The 20222-nt window shown below is 56.1% G+C and overlaps 1 protein-coding gene across 2 annotated transcripts in view; it reads right to left on the bottom strand.

Moving 5' to 3' along the window:
* Positions 1-19234, bottom strand: part of KCNC1 (potassium voltage-gated channel subfamily C member 1) — a 45695-nt gene extending 26461 nt beyond the window's left edge. For both annotated transcript variants that reach the window (XM_019746606.3, XM_074336097.2), the window contains exon 1: positions 17137-19234. In XM_019746606.3, coding sequence (XP_019602165.1) covers positions 17137-17706 — 570 coding nt within the window. In that variant the 5' untranslated portion in view covers positions 17707-19234. The remainder of the gene's footprint in view (positions 1-17136) is intronic.
* Positions 19235-20222: the final 988 nt, after the last annotated feature.

Genomic DNA, 20222 nt, shown 5'->3' with positions numbered 1-20222 from the left:
AGAGAACCAGGAGCACAGCTAAGCAAGAGCACAGCTTCCCATCTGTGGGAAGGTCGTGGATACACGTGTGCACTGGCCTCAATCCTTCTATCTACAAAATGGGCATAACAAGTTTACTCCCTTCTGCCTCCTTAGGAAGTGAACCCCTCCTCTGGCACCCACTTTCCCTCATCTGCATGAGCAGTGTGTACAACCGCTGATGCACTGACGCCGTATCTGTACCTGCACTGGCGATGTACACAACCACTGATTGAAGACTTGTGTTTACACCAGCACTGACCACACTTACAGCAGATCCTCATCTACGCTGGTAAAAGGATCATCTCTATCCATGAATCGGTGACTAAACTGGCCCCGATGCAGTCACGAATCTTTCAGCTATGTTCTCATCAGCTCAGTCTCCACAGAAATTGTTTGGTACACTGGCAATGGGCAGAGATTGACAGCCGACTCATGTCTACACAGGCAATAGGTACCCTCGTTGACAGCAGGCTCATTGTGTACACGGACAGCAGGCACAGTCACGTTCGTCTCTTAGCAATGGGCACGCTCAGCCCACAAAGACCTAGTCCCCCACCAGCCATGGGCACGAATGACTGAGGAGAGTGGGCATAAGGGCACGAAGGTGCCTTTTCAGGGAGGGGCAGACATATCCTCCCCTCCCAGCAGGCTGCCAGCTGAAGGTGCTTGTTGTGGAGTTCAACAACCCGAGTCCTGCCTGCCTGGGGGGCAGAACTGGCACGGGCACGTAGAATTCAAAACCTGTATGCAGGCCCTGGAGTGTGGAATCTAGAATCTGGGCATCCGTACTGGAATTTGGGACACATGGCGAGGAGATGAGACCATGTCTATTCCCAGCGCCTTGAGATCACTCAAGGTGAGGAGAGACTTGGGCTGTGACTCCCAGCACTGCCCACCCCATGCCCGGGTCTGGCCCAGACAGCCTGGGCTTAAAAAAGCACCAGGAAATGTCACTTTCTTTTTGAGAAGGTGTAATGGGAGGAGACGGCCTAGGGACTTTAGCAGCTGGCCTATTCAGAGGTTGGGAGTGGTGACAGTACGTTCAAATGCTACGGCTTGTTTGCTACCCTGGGTGGACAGAATTCTAGCCCCTTCCCTAGCAGACGGAGGCCTGCCTAGTGCCAGCCCAGAGCTTCCTGCTCCCACTGTGCTGCCGTTTCCCCATCTGCAAAAAGGGGGGGGGGGCAGATCCCCTCGAGCTCCCTCTTAATCTCTAGGACACCTGTGTTACCCACAAGAACACCTAGATCTTACCGGAGACACAGCCTGGACAAGATACAGTGAGGCTGGATTCCTCCTGAGAGAAGAAAGCTCCAAGGACATCTCGCCTTCCATTGATGCAGCTTTCACTCAACTGTTCATTCATTAAATCATCAAGCATTTCCTGAGTGCCTATAATACACCATAAACCACTTTTCACAAGCACCTCCAGAAGTAACAGCTTTAAATAAAGCTCCAGCACAGAGCTAGGCACATAGTATCAATCGTGAGGATAAAGGCATTTACTGTGTACCACTCAGGACACTTATCCTGAGTTGGGCACGTCCTGAGCACTCTTACGTGCCCCCTTTCATCACCCCGACACCATATCTGTGGTCCATACTACAGTTACCATCATGATTTTACAAAGAAGGAAACTGAGGCTCGGGGAGGTTAAGTTGCCCGTGATCATATGCCTGGGAGGTGAGGGAGTTAGAAGTCAAATCCCAGCTTTGTCTGACTACAGAACACATGCTCTCATCTACTCTCCTAGTCCCTCAACAAACATTTACAGGACGAATGCCTGAGTGAATGAATGAAACTTTGTGTTGGTGCAAGGAAGGGTCCATGAGTGCCAAGGCCATTGGCATGCACAAGTGTGGAGAGCATGTGTGTGCAGACATTTGTGTGCTTGCACGTGGAGCTTCTCTATGGAAAGACTTTCCTTTGTTGTCTTGGGCTTGTGTGTGCTGGAGCTATACATAGTCGCAGCCGTGACTGTCATGGCGCACCAGGCACTCTCCTTGGGACCTGGTTTCCCAGAGAGCCTGCCGGGGCCAGTGTATGTGTGTGGGGGGTAGTCTGGTGCTGGGGGATGCTAGAGCAGGGCTTCGTGTCTGAGCACAGATGCTCACAGCACTGTGCCTTGTGTAAACGGAGATCCTTAGCTCCAGCTGGGAGAATCTGCTCTAGGCTCGCAGCATCTAAGCCTCCAGGCCCTGCCAAGCTCAACTATTGGCCACCCATGTCCATGGTCCCTTTACTGGCCTTTGTGAGGCCATTAGAACGAAAGCCTTGGAGCTCATTTCTAGAGCCTGGGGATTGATGCAAAAAGCAGTGGGAAGATGGTGAATCTTGGTGTAGCTGAGCCAGGGTCATCGGGGGCCTGAGCAGGGGCCACTCCCCAGCCAGCAGAACTGTGCTGCCCCCTGGAGCATGGCCCTGCCAGAACTATACGAGGGCGCTCACCACAGCTGGGGACCCGAGCAGGAAGAGTCCTCTCCACCTCATACAGACTGCAACCACACGTATGCTCTGCACGTCCTGGGGTTCAGAGGCCAAGCCCCACACTCACTGTCTTCCCTCCAATGGTTCAGGGAGTCTGGAAAGCCCTGGGCCCTGAGGCCTCCCCATCCCATGACACTGCCTGTACCTTCTTTCCGGCCTGTCCTGGTTCTTTTCCATCAGAGCTTCTCACCTTTTAGATTGGAGAAGTCCCTTAGACCTATCCCTGTCCCCAGTTCCCAGCTCCCTCATTCTACAAACCACTCACCCCCGGCATCTGGCAAACTCACTTCCTACACACATGGGCTGGGTGTCCCACCCCACCTTCTGCCCTAAAGTCTTCCGCTCCCAAGTCCCATCCTCTAGGATGTTTCATTTAATGAGAGCCAAGAGACTAGAAATTTGTCCATCCATCCTCACATTCCTCCATTTGTTGACCCATCCATTAAGTTACACACCCCGCTGGGTATCCATTCATACATCCTTCTGTCCATTCATCCATTCATCCATATCCATCAACATACCCATCTTTTCATGCCTTCTCTTATCCCTTATCCATCATCCATCTATCCATCCGACCACCTCATTCTTGACCAGAGAACCACAGCATAATAACAGGGCAGTAGGCACGCTGGTCCTGCTCTAGTTGCCTTCTCAGTTTCCCAAGAAGACCTGGTGTCTGATGCTTCTTCCACCACTTACTAACTGTGTGGTCTTGTGGAAATAACCTCTCTGGGCCATTTTTTCCTTCATCAATAAAATAGGGATAATATGGAATCCTACGTTACAGGGCTGTTGTGAGGTACGTGGCTTCAGCAAAGATGAATTGGTTCCATGCTATGCAACAGGCACTGTCATTGTTTAAGCGGGTCCCTGTCCTCTAAGTGGCTGCAGCTGAATCAGGGAGACACGGAACCTCAACAGATCACCTGGGTCAAGGGCAGGCAGAGTTCTCTAGGAGAGCAGTCTCTTCAGGAGGGGGATCAGCAAAGGCTCCAGACAGAAGGGGCCATCAAAGCCAGGCTGGATCCATTTCAGATATGCAGAGCTGGAAGAAAGGGCATTCTTGGCAGAGGGAAGGAAACACGGAAAGGCAGGAGGCAGGGGATCTAGAATATGCTGGGGGCACAGTTAACGTGCCTGGAGGCCAACGATGGGTGGTCTGGAAAGGCAGGATGGGTAGGAATTCGAAGGGTAGCACAACAGGGTAGGAAGGGCCGTGGGCATGGAAAGACTCAGAAAGCCCGTACGAACCACAGTGATTCCTTACTCGGAGGCTTGTACTCAGATCCCTTGACTGCCAGACAGGAAAAAAATATCTGCTTGGTGGCAGCCGGGCCTCAGGAGCCACGATCCCTGCCGCCTGGAAGGGAAGCCAGCTCCTGGTATTTCTGACCTTTGTGCTGCTAAATATATCACTGGTGACAGTGGTTCCTGCCCCTGAGACTGTGGAGCCCCTGGATGAGGCTTCCATAGCCCGCCTCCCTCTCCGTGGCTCAGCCAGGGACTCATTCTACCAGCTCCCCTGGGAAATATGAACCCAGGACCAGGGTGACAATGTGCCCCAGTAGCCAGATCCAAGCCTTGGTAAGCAGCTCCCATGTGCCAAGGCACAGTGCCGGGGCTTTGCCCCTCTGAGGCTCATCCTCCTTCCACACAAGAGGACACAGGCTCAGCTGGACGCCACTGGCCCACACTGAGGCAGGGGGCAGAGCAAAACCCAGGCCCAGCCAGGTCCCAGACTGCTGTGACCCAACCCCACGCTCTCCACGCCCTAGAGATCGTATCTCCTCCTGCACCTGGCCCTGCTATGGACCATATTTTCTCCCTCGCAAATTATCTTTCTGCCTCAGGCCTTAGTGGATTCTCCCAGCATCACTGAGACACAGGGGAACATCATTACGCACACTATAGATGAGGAAACAAAGGCTCGGAAAGACAAGGGCTACGCTCCAGGAGTGGGGGCTGGTTGGGGGCTGAGTGAGGAGCGCCCTGGGAACACAGAGAGGAGCAACGGCCCAGGTTGGCCCTTAGCAGACGGAAGCCATGTGCGCCCAGCCTCTGGTTGGCTCTAGATGGCCCAGCAGGTGACCATGTTGCTCTGAGCAGCTCAGAGAGCCCTTGAGGTTGAGCATAAAACATTAATCTCTAGTGAAGGATGCTGGCCCTGGAGGGAGGCTGTGGTCTGAAGCATGTTCACAGTCCTGCCCTGGTGACAAGGCCCACGGGAGGTCACAGTTCCCTGCTTGAGCCCCTGCAGGGGCAGAGAAGCTCTCTGGGGAACCACCAAAGCATCCCCGGTCACAGGAACCCCCTTGTAGACATTAGGTTCATCTTCTCAGAACCTCCCATGGGGGTGAGGCCAGTGTCTGTAGAGCATTCTAGAAAGAGGCCTCATGCACCAAACAGTGAGAATGACAGCAGTACAGGAACACCTGTGCTGTGCCATGTAGTGTGCGGAAGGGCTTCTGTAGCTTATCTCACTCAGCCTCACAGCAGCCCGGTGAAGGAGAGACTCTTGTTATCCTCCCTTCAGAGCTGAGGGGGCTGACGCTTGCAGAGGCTTGCAGAGCTAATTATCAGCAGAGCCAGGTGTGGACCTAGGCAGTTTGGCTCCAGGAGGGGAGGGCACAACAGTGCAGATGTGAGATAGCCACACACGCACTGGGCTGGCACACGCCGGGAGCCCGCAGCAGACCCTACCAGAGATAGACCCACCACTGTGGGTAGCTCTGCCCTGTCTGGCCTTCACTGTCCCCTGGATCTCTGAGCCTGGGGCTCCTGCTGTGTCCTGAACCCCAGGCACACGCTTCCTCAAGGCATGTCCCATTTCCCTTTGTTCCCCAAATATCACGTATCTCCCTCCCTTACCTCCTTTAAGTCTTTGCGGAAACATCACCGGCGCAGGGAGCCTTCCCTGCCTAGTTAAAGCGGTGCCTCCAGTACTTCCTGGGCCCGTCCCTCCATCATGTATCTTCACAGCACTTCTCACCACCTGACACACTGTATATTTCATGGAGCCATTTGTTTCTCTTTATTCTTCTTGGACTAGAACATAAGCTTCCTGGCGGCAGAGATGTTTGACTGTTTTGTTCTTTGCTCTATTCCCAGCTTCTAGAGCAGTGCCTGCTACCTAATAAGTAGGTGCTCAATAAATATTTGTTGAACGAGTGAATGAATGCTAACAGCAGCCCCTGGCAGGGGAGCTACACAGATCGTCTTTATGTGCAGAGGTAGGGATATGGAGAGAAGTCCCTTCCTGCACTGTGGATGGGAAAGGAAAGAAGTGGGGGACATCAGAGGCAGTGGGCCAGGGGCTCAGGGGTAAAATCAGAGCCAGGGTGAAGCCAGCAGGGGAAGGGTCTGAGCTGTGCAGGGTGGAAGAGGCACCTGACACCCTGCACAGACTTGGTTATGATGGTCCAGGCTGAAGCACCACCTGAAGCTGGGCCCAGTGAGGCTGGCTTCTGCAGCCCCCTGAGCTCAGCTTTCTGGGGCTGTCCATCTAACATTAGCGTGTTTCCATCCAGCCTGGCGTCGGTATGATGGAGCAGCCCAGCCCAAGAGTGGATATCACATACTGGCACAACAGGAGCGTCAGGCCCTAACCCCCAGGCTCCAGCAGCTGCTGGGGTCTGCCTGGCTCCTGCTGCCACTGCTCCCTATGCCTGAGCATCCTCTGTAAAGAGGAGACGTTTAAATCCTGAGCTGTGATGCGTGCCTGCCTGCCAGCCTCACCACGCTGGCGCACTTATCAGCAACTCAGGTCCCCGCGCTTGGCTTCCGACCACAGCCTGATGGCAACAGCCCTCCCTCCCTCTCCACCTGCATGCAGAAGTTCCATCATCCATCTCTCTCCCCGCTACACCTGGGCAGGTAGGCAGAGCACAGATGAGCAGCCCATTACAACAAATGGGGAGACTGAGGCTCAGAGGGAGCCCACGACACACCAGGTTTGTAGCAGAACCAAGACAGAATCCAGGCCTGCTTCCCATGGTGACACCCCTGAAATCTTGCTGATGGGAGGCCGACTTTAGAAGAAGGGACCCCTAGGGCCAAGGTTGGTAAGGTGACCCCTAGAGAGGTATTTGAAGGGAGTCAGTTGCCGAAAGAAAGCACAAGGAACAGGTAAGGGTTTGGATCTTTTACAGCCAAGCGCTGATAAAAAGACAATAATGGAACCCACAATAATTAAACACTTGTTATGTTCCAGGTTCTAGGCTAAGTGCTAACACATTCAACCCTCATGGCCTCCTTATGAGACAGGTCCTATTAATATCCCTCTCTTGAGGCACAGACAGGTTAGGGAACTTGTCCAAGGTCACACAGCTAGGAAGTGGTTAGATTGGGATTTGAGCGCAGGTCTCCTGGTTCAAGAGACCATGCTCTTATGAGAGAATGGGGCACATGTTGTATTGCCAAGGTCAGGTAGCCAGGAAGCAGGGACCAGCTGCGAAGCCCACCCACCAGCTACTGAACCCATGACCAAGGCTCAGAGCAGGGGGTTTAGGACAAAAAGCATCCTAGGCCCTCAAGGAACGGAGTCTGTGTTGAAAGCCAGTAACTAATGCCAAGAACTTCCTACCAACACAGGTGATAGAGGAAAGGGGAAAATGGGAGAGAAAAGGGAGGAGGTGGACGGGGAAGGAGACAGGAAGGGAGAGGGAGAAAAAGAACCTGGCTGGCCTCAGGAGGCATAGAGTCCCACGGGAAGTCAGACTAGGGGTTAGGCTGGACCAAGTGGACCGAGGAACTCAGTGTCCACACAGTGTCCCCTTCCTAAGAGCTAGTGCACCCTGGTTTTGGAAAATAGTGTCTTAGCCACTGAACTCTGGTTGTGGATAGTGTCTGGGCTGATGCTGCTTGAAGGGGGAGTTTGGAGAGATGGAGGGGTCAGGATGTTAAGAGCCTGATATGGCCCTGGGTGGTGACAGCGGCAGGTAGGACCCTGCCCTTACTGGGGTGGGACCCCGCCCCTGACCGCAGCACTCCCCCAGTCGCAGCCTCTCCTCTCCATCATGTCTGCAGGCTTGAGGGGTTGAGGGATTGTGTTTCCACGTGAGACAAGGAGGGGCGGGGGGGGGGGCAGCCAGTAATAGGCTCAAAGGTGTGGGTGCCAATGTCTGACGTAGGTCTTGAACTCTGGTCTCTTTATTCATTCTTTCAATAAATATATTTATGTAGCACTCACTATGCCAGCCCTGTTCTAGATCCCAAGCATTGAACATATGTTAAAAGAGACGAAAATCCCTGCCCTCATGGAGCTTACATTCCAGTGGGGGGAGCAGATAATAAACAAAGTAGGTTAGTAACATGCAGTTGGTTGGTGGTGCATGCCAAGGAGAGAATAGGACAGCATGAAAGGGGGGCAGGGAATGGCAGGGTGCCGTCGGAGATGATGACGTCTGAGCCCAGGCCTAAAGGAGGCGAGGGAGGGATAGGTGGGGAGAAAGCGCTCCGGGGAGAAGGAACAGCAAGAGCAGGGGTCTTGAGGCAGAAGCACGAGCATCTTGTTGGTGGAAACCAAGGAGGCCAGAATGAGTGTGGGAGAGGCAGGAAAGCAGAGGGAGAGGTGGGAGCGGAGTTCACGGGGAGCTTGGAAGGAGCTCCTGAGAACCCTGTAAGGACCAGGTCTCCTCTGAGGGAGACAGGAAGGGGCTGGCTCAGGGTGACGAGCACCTCCCAAGTGGCCCTGGCAAGGACAGCAGCAGGGAGGGCAGTCTGCAGTGATCCAGGGACAGGAGACGCAGCTGCAACCAGGAAGGTAGCATTGGGGGTGATGCGACACGGTGAGGTTCTGGGTGTTTCTAACATGGACACAACAGGATTTGTGGGTGCGTGAGAAAAAGAGAAGCGTTAGGGAAGATACCAAGGTTTCTGGTCTGAGCAACTGGATGCAGTTGCCATTTTCTGAGCTGGGGCCTCACCCCCAGGCCCATTACCCTGACACCAACATCTTGGGCACAAGGAAAGGTCAGAATCACCCATGAAGCTCTGCCAACCTGCACGCACCCATCCAGATCTGTCTGTGTCCTGATGCTTCCCCACGACTGGTAACTGTTGCCTGCATCAGCACTTTTCACAATCTAATGTGCCTGTGAGTCATCGGGGACTCTGGTTCAAATGCAGATTCTGAATCAGTAGGTCCGGGCGGGGGCCTAAACTCTTCTTTTCTAACCAAGGAGCAAGAACCCCCATATCCCAAACCCCACGGTAGACCCTCCCTCTCTGAGCATTGGCATCACCCAGGAGTACAGACCCTTCCCAGATCTAGGAATCTAATTCTCCCCGGACAGTGCCCAGGGGCCTGACCTTTTCTGAAGCATCCCAGGTAACCTGAGAGTCGGCCATATATTGGGGTCCTCCAGCAACCACCCCTGCAGCCCCCATAGCAGCCATCACAAACACCTGCACCCCCACCCCTGCCCCACCCAGCATAGCGGCAGCTCACTGACCCGCTCTCCACGGCACCCCTACACTATGGAAGTTAGCCCCCTGCCCTGCTCCAGCGCCTACAGACTGGCACAGCACCTCCTCTCAGTGCACCTTTCTGCATCTCCCAGAGGGCACACAGCCAAGAGAAGGGCCTGGGGAGGAGGGCAACAGGTGCCACTCGATGGGCCCAAAGAGGTGGCACCCCCGGCCCATGCCCGCGAGAGAGGTGGGTGAGTCTGCCACCACTGACGGCTCACAGGGGCTCAGCACCAGAACTGACCCCAAGCTGGGCATGACTCCCATGCCTTGAATATACGAATGAAAGCAGGTTGAGGGAGCCTGAATGAATGCAGGAGGGGGCTCTTCAGACCCCTGCCCTGGGCTCCTACCTGCTTGGTACCGGGACCCTTGCCGGGAGAGCTCGCATGTGCCTCGAAAGGAGCTGAGAATGAGGAAGGAGAGCTAGGGAAGGACTAGCCCCACTCTCACAGTGCCACTGGGAAGGTGAAGCCCAGAATGCTTCGACTCCTAGGATATCGGAGCTGGGAAGGGACTTTGTGGTCATTTAGAACGACCTCTGTTTTATGGGTAGAAAAACTGCAGCCTGAAGGGGTGATGCAACTTGCCCAAGGGAGCTTAGCTGGTTTAACTGCCTGGCTATAGACCTTTCTGTGTCCCTGGCCTGACGCCCACCACTGGGGGCTTGTCTGTGGCCTCATCCTGTCCATGCGCCCGGCCAGTCTCTAATCCTGAGGGCCTGCCTCTCCCCAGCCACGGGCTGCAGAACTGAACCACAGACCTCCAGCTTGACTCATGCAAGCTTGGGGACTCCGTGCCCAACCCAGACCCCTCCCTCTCAAAGGAGGTCAGCTGAGGGTGGGAGCAGCCAGGCTAAGCATTAGGGACCTTGCGGGAAGAGTTCTCGTGCTCAACAAAAACTAGAAAGTACACTGATGAAGGGGAAGAGATGAGCAAAAAGCTGTGGTTGGAATGAGGGCTGCAGAGGAGGAGGCCAGCGAGGAGCTGGCAGAAGGGAGCAGCAGGAGACATGGCCAGGTTCCAGAGCAGAAGGCCTCGAATGCCGAGCTGAGGAGGAGCCAGCATTCCCACCATGCATCACGTCATGCAGGATAACGTGACCCTCCCAAGCCCTCTGCCATCTCGCCGCAGCCCATATGGAGCCCCAGGGCCTGCATGGGTGGTGGGGGCAGTGGAGGCACCTGAAAACCTTCTTCCTGGGGGATGCCAGAGCCTTCTCTTAGCCCCTGCAGGCCAGACCCTCACTAGCTGTGGTTCAGGGGCCAGGGCTGGCTGAGCAGGATTCCCTGATAGGTGGTTGGAAAAGAGTATTTGGTGGAGGAGGGAGGGAACCAGAAAAAAACCCAAGCCCGGGCCATGGCAAGCCATAGACCTCCCCATCCCTGGAAGCGACAGGAGGCAGTACTGAGCAGTGGTTATGGAGAGAGCTCTGGTGGCAGGCAGACCCAGGTCTGAATGCTGGGTGGCTCCACCACTCGTGAGCTAAGTGACCTTGGATAAGTCACTCGACTTCTCTGAGACTCAGCAGCCTCACCTGCGACCTTGGCATGCTAATGAGAATCCAGTTCCATGGGAGTTTCGTGAGAATTAAATGAGAATATATAAATCAAGCCCTTACAACTGTCTGACACATAGCCAAGTGCTTTAGTAAATAGTAGCCATTAGTATTGTGATTCAAGAAAGGAAGGGGGCTCTGGAAAGTCCTTCTTGGGTGGATAAGGATTTTGGCCAAGTCTGCGTGGACTGACCTGTGGCAGTCTCAACTAACCCTGCTGGAGCATGAGAAGGGAGTAGGGAGCAGCGGTGGGAAGGCAGGTAACTGCTTGTTCTCCCTCCCTCAGGGGAGGAAATAAGGGAGTAGTAAGGGAACAGCATACGCAGGTAGGATTTGGTATTCTTGTGAAACTGAGAGCCAAACGGAAGGCGAACAGCCGGGCCCGGGGCCAAGACACTTGGGGTGTGAGTTTGAGTCTCGCTGATTCCCTGCATGGTCTTGAGCAAGTGTCTTTCCTGATCCGAGCCTGTTTCTCCTCCAGCGGAAGGCCGTGGCCTGGGAGCAGCCATCGGCTCCAATACTGTCATGTACAGGAAAGGTGGTCCCTCCCACCCAAGTGTCCCTCGGAATAAGGACTTGGAGCCTCTTAGCTAAGGCCCTCTTTTCCTCTGAGCCTACACTCGGGGAAGGGAAGCTCAGGCCAGGGGGTGGCCAGGCTGGCCTGGGGACTGACGGGAGGCAGCGGCTTGAGGCCCTGACCTTTTGGTCCAGAGTGAATACACTGGTCATGGGACTGCTCAGAATAGCCATAGCACTATATTCAGCTGTCTCGGAAGGCCCGAGAGCCCTCGCCCAGGCATCGGGCTACCAGACCCCCTCCCCCACCCCTGAGACAACAGGCCTCCCTCTGAGGGACACTCAAGCTAATCTCCTGCCAAGCTTTTGGCAGATGTCAGACCTCCTGCCCAGAGCTAGGGAGCAGAGACTCCAGTCCTCAGAAGACAAGATCCAAATACTCCCTGAGGTGTCTTAAGGTGGATGGGGGCTCCCAGGCCACTGAGCCAGGACTTAGAGACCTGGCTTTCTGAACTAGCCCCCCAAGTAGCCCTGTGTCACATGTGACCCTGGGAAAAGCACTCCTCTCTGGGCCTCAGCTTCCTCATCTGTCATAATAACCGCTCCTATTATACTGCATATGTAAGAAGCTTAGAGACTGGAGGGGAGACAAACCTGATTCAAGCAGGGCTGCTAGTGAACATTTTATTACAAAGCGGGTCGCTTCTCTGAAGGGAAAGACTCTGGTTCTGAATCCCCGCCCAGCCTGTGGTGTCCCGGAAGGCATCACCGAGGAACCGATGTTTGAGGCAGAGTGTGAAGGATGAAGAGGGCAAACCAGAAGCAAAGAGCTCTCCAGAAGGAACGGCATACGCAAAGGCCCGGAGGCAGGGGAAGCTGGCACATGCCAGAAGCTGACATGAGGCCTGGCTGGCTAGAGCTCAGGGAGAGACGGAGAGAGCCAGGCCAGAGGAGACTGGAGAGGCAAGCGGCCTGAGGGGCTACGGTTACGGGCCAGGGAAACACCACAGGGTTTTAAGCAGGCAAGAAGGTGAGCTGGCTGATTGGTGAGTTGAAGAGACCTCCGTGGTTGCCAGTTGGAGGTGCAGGGGCTGAAGTGGGAGAGCACTCAGGAAGCTGTTGGAGAGGTTGGCTTGAGGGAAACAGTGACGGGAACCAGGAGGGCGGACATGGAGGCAAAGGATGGAGTCTAGAGAGTCATGAAGTAATAGGATAACACGGCCAACAGGAGTAACACCAGCAGTCAGCATTTACTGAGCACTTACTGCACGCCAGGCCCTGGGACGTGGGACTCCGCATATTACCTCAGTTGATCTTTCCATCAGCTCTCTGGGGGGGGTTGACCATCAAGCTCACTTTAGAGATTAATAGGCTGAGAAACTCTGACTAAGAGTCATTTGGTTTGTGCTGTTCTTTACTGGGAGGGGAGCTGCGGGCTTGGAGGTCCCATTCAAAGACACAAGGACACCTGTAAAAGCATCACGGGAAAGAGAACACTGAATGGGGGATACACTGTGGCAGGGAGCGCTTGGGATGGCTGGAAGAGGGACACACCCAGCCCCCTCACCACTGGTCCTGAGTCTCATCCCTGTTACCATGACTCAAACTGGGGTCCTGCCCAGGACGTCACAAGCTGCCCAGGACGTCGCTGGAAGCAGCTCCGTCCCAACTCCTCTGCATTCCAAGCCAAGCCTAGAAGAGCGCTGTGTCAGCTGGGACCCAAAGGAGAAACAAGTCTCTGGCTGGGCTTTTCATCCCAGCTACTAAGCGAATTTCCTTCCTAGGGAGGTGAGGACCTGACTGCATCAGGTCCCGTAGAGGTGGGACAAGGCAGAGAGATGGAGTCGAAGGACAGGTGGGCAGTGGGGTGGATGGAGGTGGGACTTCCATTGGCCCTCCTTTGTCATTTGGGAGGCCAAGTGACTCTGGGGGACAGATGTCAATACACATACACACGTGCACACACACACGATACTCCTCTCTGGCACAGGGACCACCATTGGTCCTCACCTGACACACAACAATGATCCTGATGACAACATGCAAATTACAGAAAAAAGCCAAGGGCCTCACATCTTCACGGGCCCACAAGGAAGAGAGGAGGGCAGGTTTCAAGTTAGGGCTGCCCCTGGCTGCCCCAGCATAACCCTGCCTGCTTTCACACCTCGACGGCTTGGCATGCTAGGACTGCTGTGCCCTGCCATCTGCCTGGCTAACTTCTCCTTGCCCCTCAAAGCTTGCCCCAGCAGTACCTCCCCTGGGACAGTTCTTACTCTCATAGCCTCAGGAAGCCCCTTCACAGCCCTGACCACATAATGTCATCATCATCCTTTGCTTGTGCATGTCTGGGGCACCACCCCTCCCCCCAGAACACATGCTGGGCTCATCCTGTCCCAGCTCACCTCCCCACCCCTCATCCCCTCAGCCTGGGTGCACAGGAGACCATAGCAGAGAGGGGCCAGGGAACCAGACACTCCAACTGGCACTGTCACACCTGAAGAGCTCAGATGGAATCTCCCACCCCAGCCAAGTAGCCCCCCATCTTCCAGGGCCAGTGCTAAGGCCCGGGTGAGGTGGCCTCACTGGCTGGTCCATGCATCAACAACGGGCCTGGGCTACAGCCGCATTTCTACTGAGGATGGGACAATGAGGAGGAAAACTGCTCACTGAGGCAGCTCAGGCGCTCCAGGAGATCGAGGCCGCAGGCAGGAAGCTGGTCTGGAGCTTCCTCTTCCTCAAGGTACACTCATCCCCAGGCCACACAAGGTCTCGCTCACACACAAGCACACACAGCAACACTGACACACAAAGTTCTCACACAGTCTGTTTTACACACAGCCTCACATACACACAGACTGTGTCACACATAGGGCCCCTCACCCCGCATACAGCCTTCCACACTGGTGTTCTCACACACACAGACACACACACACACACACACACACACACACACAGTATCTCTCTTACACGTAGACTCTTTTTCTTATATATGGACTCTCTCCCACGCAGTCTCATTCTCACACACAAAGTTCATCTCTCAAAACACATACAATCTGTTTCACACAAAATTCCTCTGATACTCACAGAATCTCACACAGTCAGTCTCAACACACACACACACACACACACACACACACACAGAGTCTCACATATTTTTATTCTCATACAGTCTTTCTCACACACATGACGAGTCTCACAGCCACACAGAATCCCTCTTACACAGATTCTCTCACACATACAGCCTTCCTTTCACACATAATTAATGTTACACACATACAGGATTCTGGTCTAGAATAGAGAATAAAAATGTAAATCCCAATCCACCAATTTGAGGAGGCTTGGGGACCCTGTTGGAGAGGGGTAAACAAAGGTGTCATCAGCAGCGGCAGAGCAAAGATGGAGGGGGAGGGAGGGCGGGCAGCCGTCTGGTCTCTGCGCAGCTGAGCTGCAGAGCGGCAGCGCAATGCAGCTAGGCCAGCCAGAGGGCAGCAGGAAGCCTGGGTTCTAATCCATGCTCTGCCCTCAGTTCTTTTGTGCCCTTGGGCAGGTCCCTCCCCCTGTGGGCCTCTCTGTGTCCTCATGTGTCACCCAAGGAGTTGGAAGGACTCTGGGAGGCTACCAGGAAAAGACGGTGGCATTGACAGGCTGAGGGTGGGGCACCTTCTAACTTACCTCCATCCCCCTCTACTGCCCAGGGAAAACCCTCCGAGACTGTTCTTCCATGGGCACTCATGAGAATCAGGACTTTTAGGTAAGGTTTTGTACAACAACAAGACTCCAAATTATGCTAGCCAACACATTTATCTGCCCTCGGTGAAGGCCACCCCACAGCCCAGGGGTGTCCAGTGGGAGAAGACGGACAGGTGAGGAGGCTGGAACAAGTCCCACCTGACCCCTGATTAGCCTGAAACTCAGGGACGTAGGTCAGAGCCCCACCGCTAAGTGGGGGAGGGGGGCGGCCCCTTGCTAGGGTACCAGGAGGCTGAGAGGACAATGGAGAAATGAAGAAGTTGGGCCTACTCCTTCCTTCTGGGGCTAAGGCGGTCCCAGTGCTGCTATGATGCTGTCCAAGGTCAAATGCAGGCTGAGGGAGCAGCTGCTCTAACCCAGGCCTTTGCCCAACACGCCCCACCCCCACCCAACATGTGCTGGTTCAACTCCCCAGTTCCCCTCCTGCCCCTTCCCACAGCTTAGCCACTGCTGCCAGTTACATCATCCCCTGGCTATGGTGGCCTCTATTGGGACAGGGCAGGGAAAGGGAGGTCTCTGAGGGTCTCAGTCCACTCTGGGGACAGCAGGGAGCTGGTGGCCAGCTCTGGGGAGGATGAGGTCCCAGGAGACCTGGTTCTAGTCCTGCTTAGCCTCCAGTTTCCTGGGTGACCTTGGGCAGGGTCCTCAGTGGCAGAATGAGGGGCTTGGCTCTCTCCCTCTTATACCCCCCCACACATCTATTCTAGGATTTAAACTATAACACTCTGAAATAAAAATTGGTAGCTATAAAATAGTCACAGGGATGTAAAGTACAGCATAGAGAATATAGTCAATAATGTTGCAACAACTATGTATAGTGCCAGGTATAGTGCCAACTATGTATAGTACTAGACGAATTGGGAGAATCACTGCATAAATTATATAAATGTCTAACCGCTATGCTACACATGTGAAACTAATATAATATAATATTGAATATCAACTGTAACTGAAAAAAAATAATTAAGAAAATAAAGTTTAACACTCTGACCTGCTGCCCCCTCCCTCACATGTTAAAACATTGAATGTTTTATCTCAGTAACGAATCTACCAAGCCTGTGCCTAACACAGTCTTTTTCTGCCTGTGGACACCTCCGTGCCCCCCAAGTTCCCTTCCCCTATTGATCCTCAGCAGCTGGGCAGACACTCCTGCCCCCTCCCCTGCCCCATCCTGCCCCCTCAGCTCTAGAGGACAGGAGGGAAAGCATTCAGAGCAGTGAAGGAGAGTGGGCAGAGGCAGAAGTTTGCCAGGTAGGGGGATGGGAGGGTGGCTATGGATGGGGGAGGGACACTGCTTTCAATTCCCAACACCCACCCTCCCCCTCATGCCTTATGCTCCATTCAGGCCTCTGAGGTCAGAGCCCAGAGAAGGCAAGGAAGGGGTGTCTCTTCCAGGGTAGATGGCTGCTACCAGTGTCTCCCTTTGGGGCTCAGTTAAGTAGCAAAACCCCTTAGAATTCACCAGACCCCCTCTCCCATTTTATAGATGGGGAAATCGATCAAGAGAGACCACCTGAGGAGCCAAGGTCAGCAGGAGGGTGCCCTTCCTCCCCAGCAACAAGCTGCTGTCACTAAAAGGGAGTGACTGATAAAGACACACCCACCTCTCACACTTCCTGGTAGGTTCCCCCTTTAGACCCACTCTCTGTTCCTGATAGGTCCCAGAGGCATAAGCCCAGTGGCACCCTCCAACACCCTGCCCTTTTGATAAGGAAGAAGGACAGCCTCTGTTCCCAGCAGCAGGTCTCTGAGGGGTCACATCCCCTTCTCCACAGCCCAGCCCTACAAGGCTGCTCCCTGGGGAGGGGTGGTCTGTTTCAGGCAGCAGCCCAGGCCTCAAGCCCTTGTCTGTGGGCCCTGGCTGGCTCCAGATGCCCTTACCTGAGAGAGAGGAAGAGCTCCCAGCTTAGAATCTAAAGGGCCGGTCACATCTTCGCAGTGTACATCTGCAAAGACACAAACATGCACGCACAAACACTCCTGCACACTCAAACATTACACACATGCTCACTCAACCCCACTACATTCTTTACCCACCCAAATATACACCGCCACACTTACATAAATATGCACATACAACCTACTCATACACATAAACACACCCATTCATACTCGCTCATACATATTAAATTCGGAAATATGGACAGCCCTTACATACGTGCAAAACCAGCCACCCTCGAAAAGAGTGACCCTCTCTCTCTCACACACGTACACGTACGTACAAATACGCACACACACCTCCTTAGGTGCCAGTGTGGGAACCCACCCCTGCCCGCGGGAGGTGGAGAACGCTGCCTTCCCCGCCCCTCTCTTCTGATGGGTAAGTTGTCACTTACCCGCGCATAGCGGGATGAGTAGGGGTCCTCGAAAAGCGCCCAGATTCGTGGCTGCCAGCGGCGCCAGAAGCTGCCTGGCCGGCCGTCAGGGGAGTCGCTGAGCGCCAGGCGCTTGGTCATCTCCAGCTCGTCCTCGCCGTCGCCTGAGTCGCCAGGGCCGTCGGCGTCCGCGTCGTCAGCGCTGTTGTCCAGGGGTGCGCCGCCAAAGCTGTCGAGCGCCTCCTCGGCGTCGCGGTGCTGGCGGTAAGTCATCCAACAGCAGGGCTCCACGTCGGTCTCGTCGATGCCCCAGAAGGCCAGCTCCTCCTCGTAGAGCGGCCCGCACACGTCGGCCGGGCAGTGCAGCTTACCCGTGCGGTAGTAGTTCAGGATGTGTGCGAAGACGCCAGGGTGGCGGTCGAAAAAGAACTCATCCGCGCGGGGGTCATAGTCGAAATGGCTGTGGGCGTCGGGCTCCGCCAGCCAGGCGAGCCGCGTGCCGGGCAGTGTGCGCAGCGTCGAGCGGTACGTCTGGTGGCGCGTGCCGCCCACGTTGATCACGATGCGCTCGCTCTCGTCCCCTTGGCCCATCGCGGCGCCCCCTTAGGCATGGCGCGGCCCAGCTACACCCATGGGAGCCGCCGCCAGGGGGAGTTTGCGCCGGGGAGGGGGGCGCGCGGCCTTCTCCCCCCTCCCCTCAGCCGTCGGGGCGGGGGACAGAGGTTCAACGGCTCAGGCCACCCCCGGAGCGACCCAAGCCCCTCGGGGCGCTTTCTGCCGGATGCTGTCTGGTCCAGGGGAGTGCGCGCGGGATTCTAGGGGTCTCTAAGCGCCAGATGTGGGAGGGAGTTGGTCCGGCTGCGGAGGAGGCAGAGGAGGAAAGAAGGGCGGGAGAGAGGGAAGGAGGAAGGGAGGGAGGGGGGCGGCGCTCAGCGGCGAGCCCCGGGAGGAGGGAAAAGAGGGTGGGGGAGCCGGGCTCCGGTCCCCATCTCAGCGGGAAAATGGAGAAATCGACACAAAGCTTTTGTGGGGAAGGTCAGCTGCTCCCAGGGCCGGACATGTAGACCAGTCCCCGGAAGGGGGAGGCGAGGAGAGGGGGCCGGGAAATTCGCGCTCAGCTGTGTAGTGGTCGCCACAGAGTGCTCTGGGCTCGGGGAAGATGGATCCCTGCTGCCTTCCTCCCTGCGTGGCCGAGCTGCAGCTCCGGGCGCAGGGTGGGCTCCGGCCCCCTTCCTCTTTCCTTGCTTGGCTGCCTGCTCCCCTCCCCGCAGCGGGCGCGCCTGCCCGCCCGCCCGCCCTCCTCGCTCCTTCTCCCCGCCTCTCCGAGGAGATGGCGGGCCCCCTGGGCAGGGGCACCCGGAACGCTGCTCGGTGAGGCTATCGCTCTGAGCACTGCGCTGCGCTCTGAGCACTCCGACTGGAGCAGGGACTCCGCTGGGAAGCGCTGAGACTCCGGCGGCGGTGCTGAAGGGACAGCTCCCGGACTGCTGCGGGGCTGTGCGGGGTTCACCCGGCTGGATTCGGTCTGTGGGGCCGGTGGGCACTGGCTCCGGTGCCTCTGCGCCCCGCGCTCCGCGCCCCGCTTCGGGCAGGCGGTTGGCGCTGCCGGCCGAGGCGAGGGGGCTACGACGGTCCGACCCGGGAGGCGGGGGTGGCGGGTCCCGGTGCCGTGAGGTGAGGTCGGCGAGGCGGGGGAGGCGAGGCGCTGAGCGGTCGCCGCCGCCGCGACGCTGCTGCTGCCAGTGCTGCTCGGCTCGCTTGCTCGCTTGCTTGCTCGCGCGGTCCGCGTCCAGCCCGCCGCTCTCCGGACACGGGCAAACGGCGCGCGCAGCCGCACTCGCCCCCGGAGGGAGGCGCCGCGCTGGGTCCTAAAAAGCCCTGATTCCGCGCCCCCCTCCCAGCCCCGTGCCAAGCCGGGCCTCCCTCAACCCCAGCACTGGGGGCGCCCGCCCAACGCGACTCCTGCTGTTCCGGTGGGGCCCGCCGACGTTCAGCCCTCCGGGAGCGCTATTCATTGGGTGAGGGCTCTGGCAGACATCTAGGCCCGTGTCCCCGGGTCAGACTGAGGTGAGAAGGGCGTCTGCACCCGCCCCTCTCTTTCCAAACTATGGACTGTCTGATCCCTTAGTGAACCAAAATGACCCCCACCGCTACAAGAGACACCTTGACCCAGAACAGCATTGGCCGCTATTTTAATACCGACCCTTTCCACGGAACCTGGAGCCCACATGCAAGGTACCCTCTTGCATGGACTCCAAAATAACAGTCCCTCCCCCATCCACCCACATGCTGTCCTCTAAGCTCTCTGCCAACAACCCAGTAATCCTGGACCCCTATAAACCCTTCAGCCCTAGGCCCTTCATAACTCCAGGCTGACCCTAGTCTCCCATGAGTGCCACACACTTCCATAGCGATCCCAGCTCACTGACCCTCCCATACTAGCTTTGGATCCCTAGGTGGGAATCCCTTATGAAAAGGGCATTCTGCCCTTAGAGGTCAGAAGAAATTGCCCCTGATGGTCCTGAACACTGACAGCCACCCGTCTTCCCTAGGGCTTCAGCTGCCCTTGGGTTATGGTAAGCCGTGTCTGGAGGCTGGATGGGAGCAGCTGCCTGCTGTGTTTCCTACAGCTTCACAGAGGATCCTGAGGGTAGGAGTTATAGTTTTGTCCCCAAGCCTTCCTGGTCCATGTTTGCTGCCAGTGCCTCAGTTTACTCAATTCAGCAAACACTTATTCACTCCTTACTTGTCCCAGGCTATGTCCCAGGCGCATACCCTGCCCTGGAGGGGCTCCCAGGCTGGTGGGGAAGTGGGCAGGTGGGCCTGTACAGGGCTGGGGAGGTCAGGCCCAGATCCAGGGGTGGCTGTGCTGGGGAAGAGGCTTATTGATCCCAGCCCAGCTCAATCGAACACAAGGCTGCCTGGGCAAAGGGCGATTTAATTAAGAGGACACGAGGTTCTCATTTACCTGTCGGCACTTGCTAACTGTGCAGACAGCTGTCCCTTGACGCTGACCCGCAGACACTGCTGTGGATCTGGAGACAAAGCTGTGCTGCAGACGTCTCTTCCCTCACTTGGCCGGGGGAATCCCAGCCCAGCCTCAGGGA

The sequence above is a fragment of the Rhinolophus sinicus genome, chromosome 14 (genome assembly GCF_057876585.1).
Source record: "Rhinolophus sinicus isolate RSI-liver-muscle chromosome 14, RSI-T2T, whole genome shotgun sequence".
Taxonomy (NCBI): Eukaryota; Metazoa; Chordata; class Mammalia; order Chiroptera; family Rhinolophidae; genus Rhinolophus; species Rhinolophus sinicus.
The sequence above is the reverse complement of the archived record's forward strand: the minus strand, read 5'-3'. Positions and strand labels throughout refer to the sequence as shown.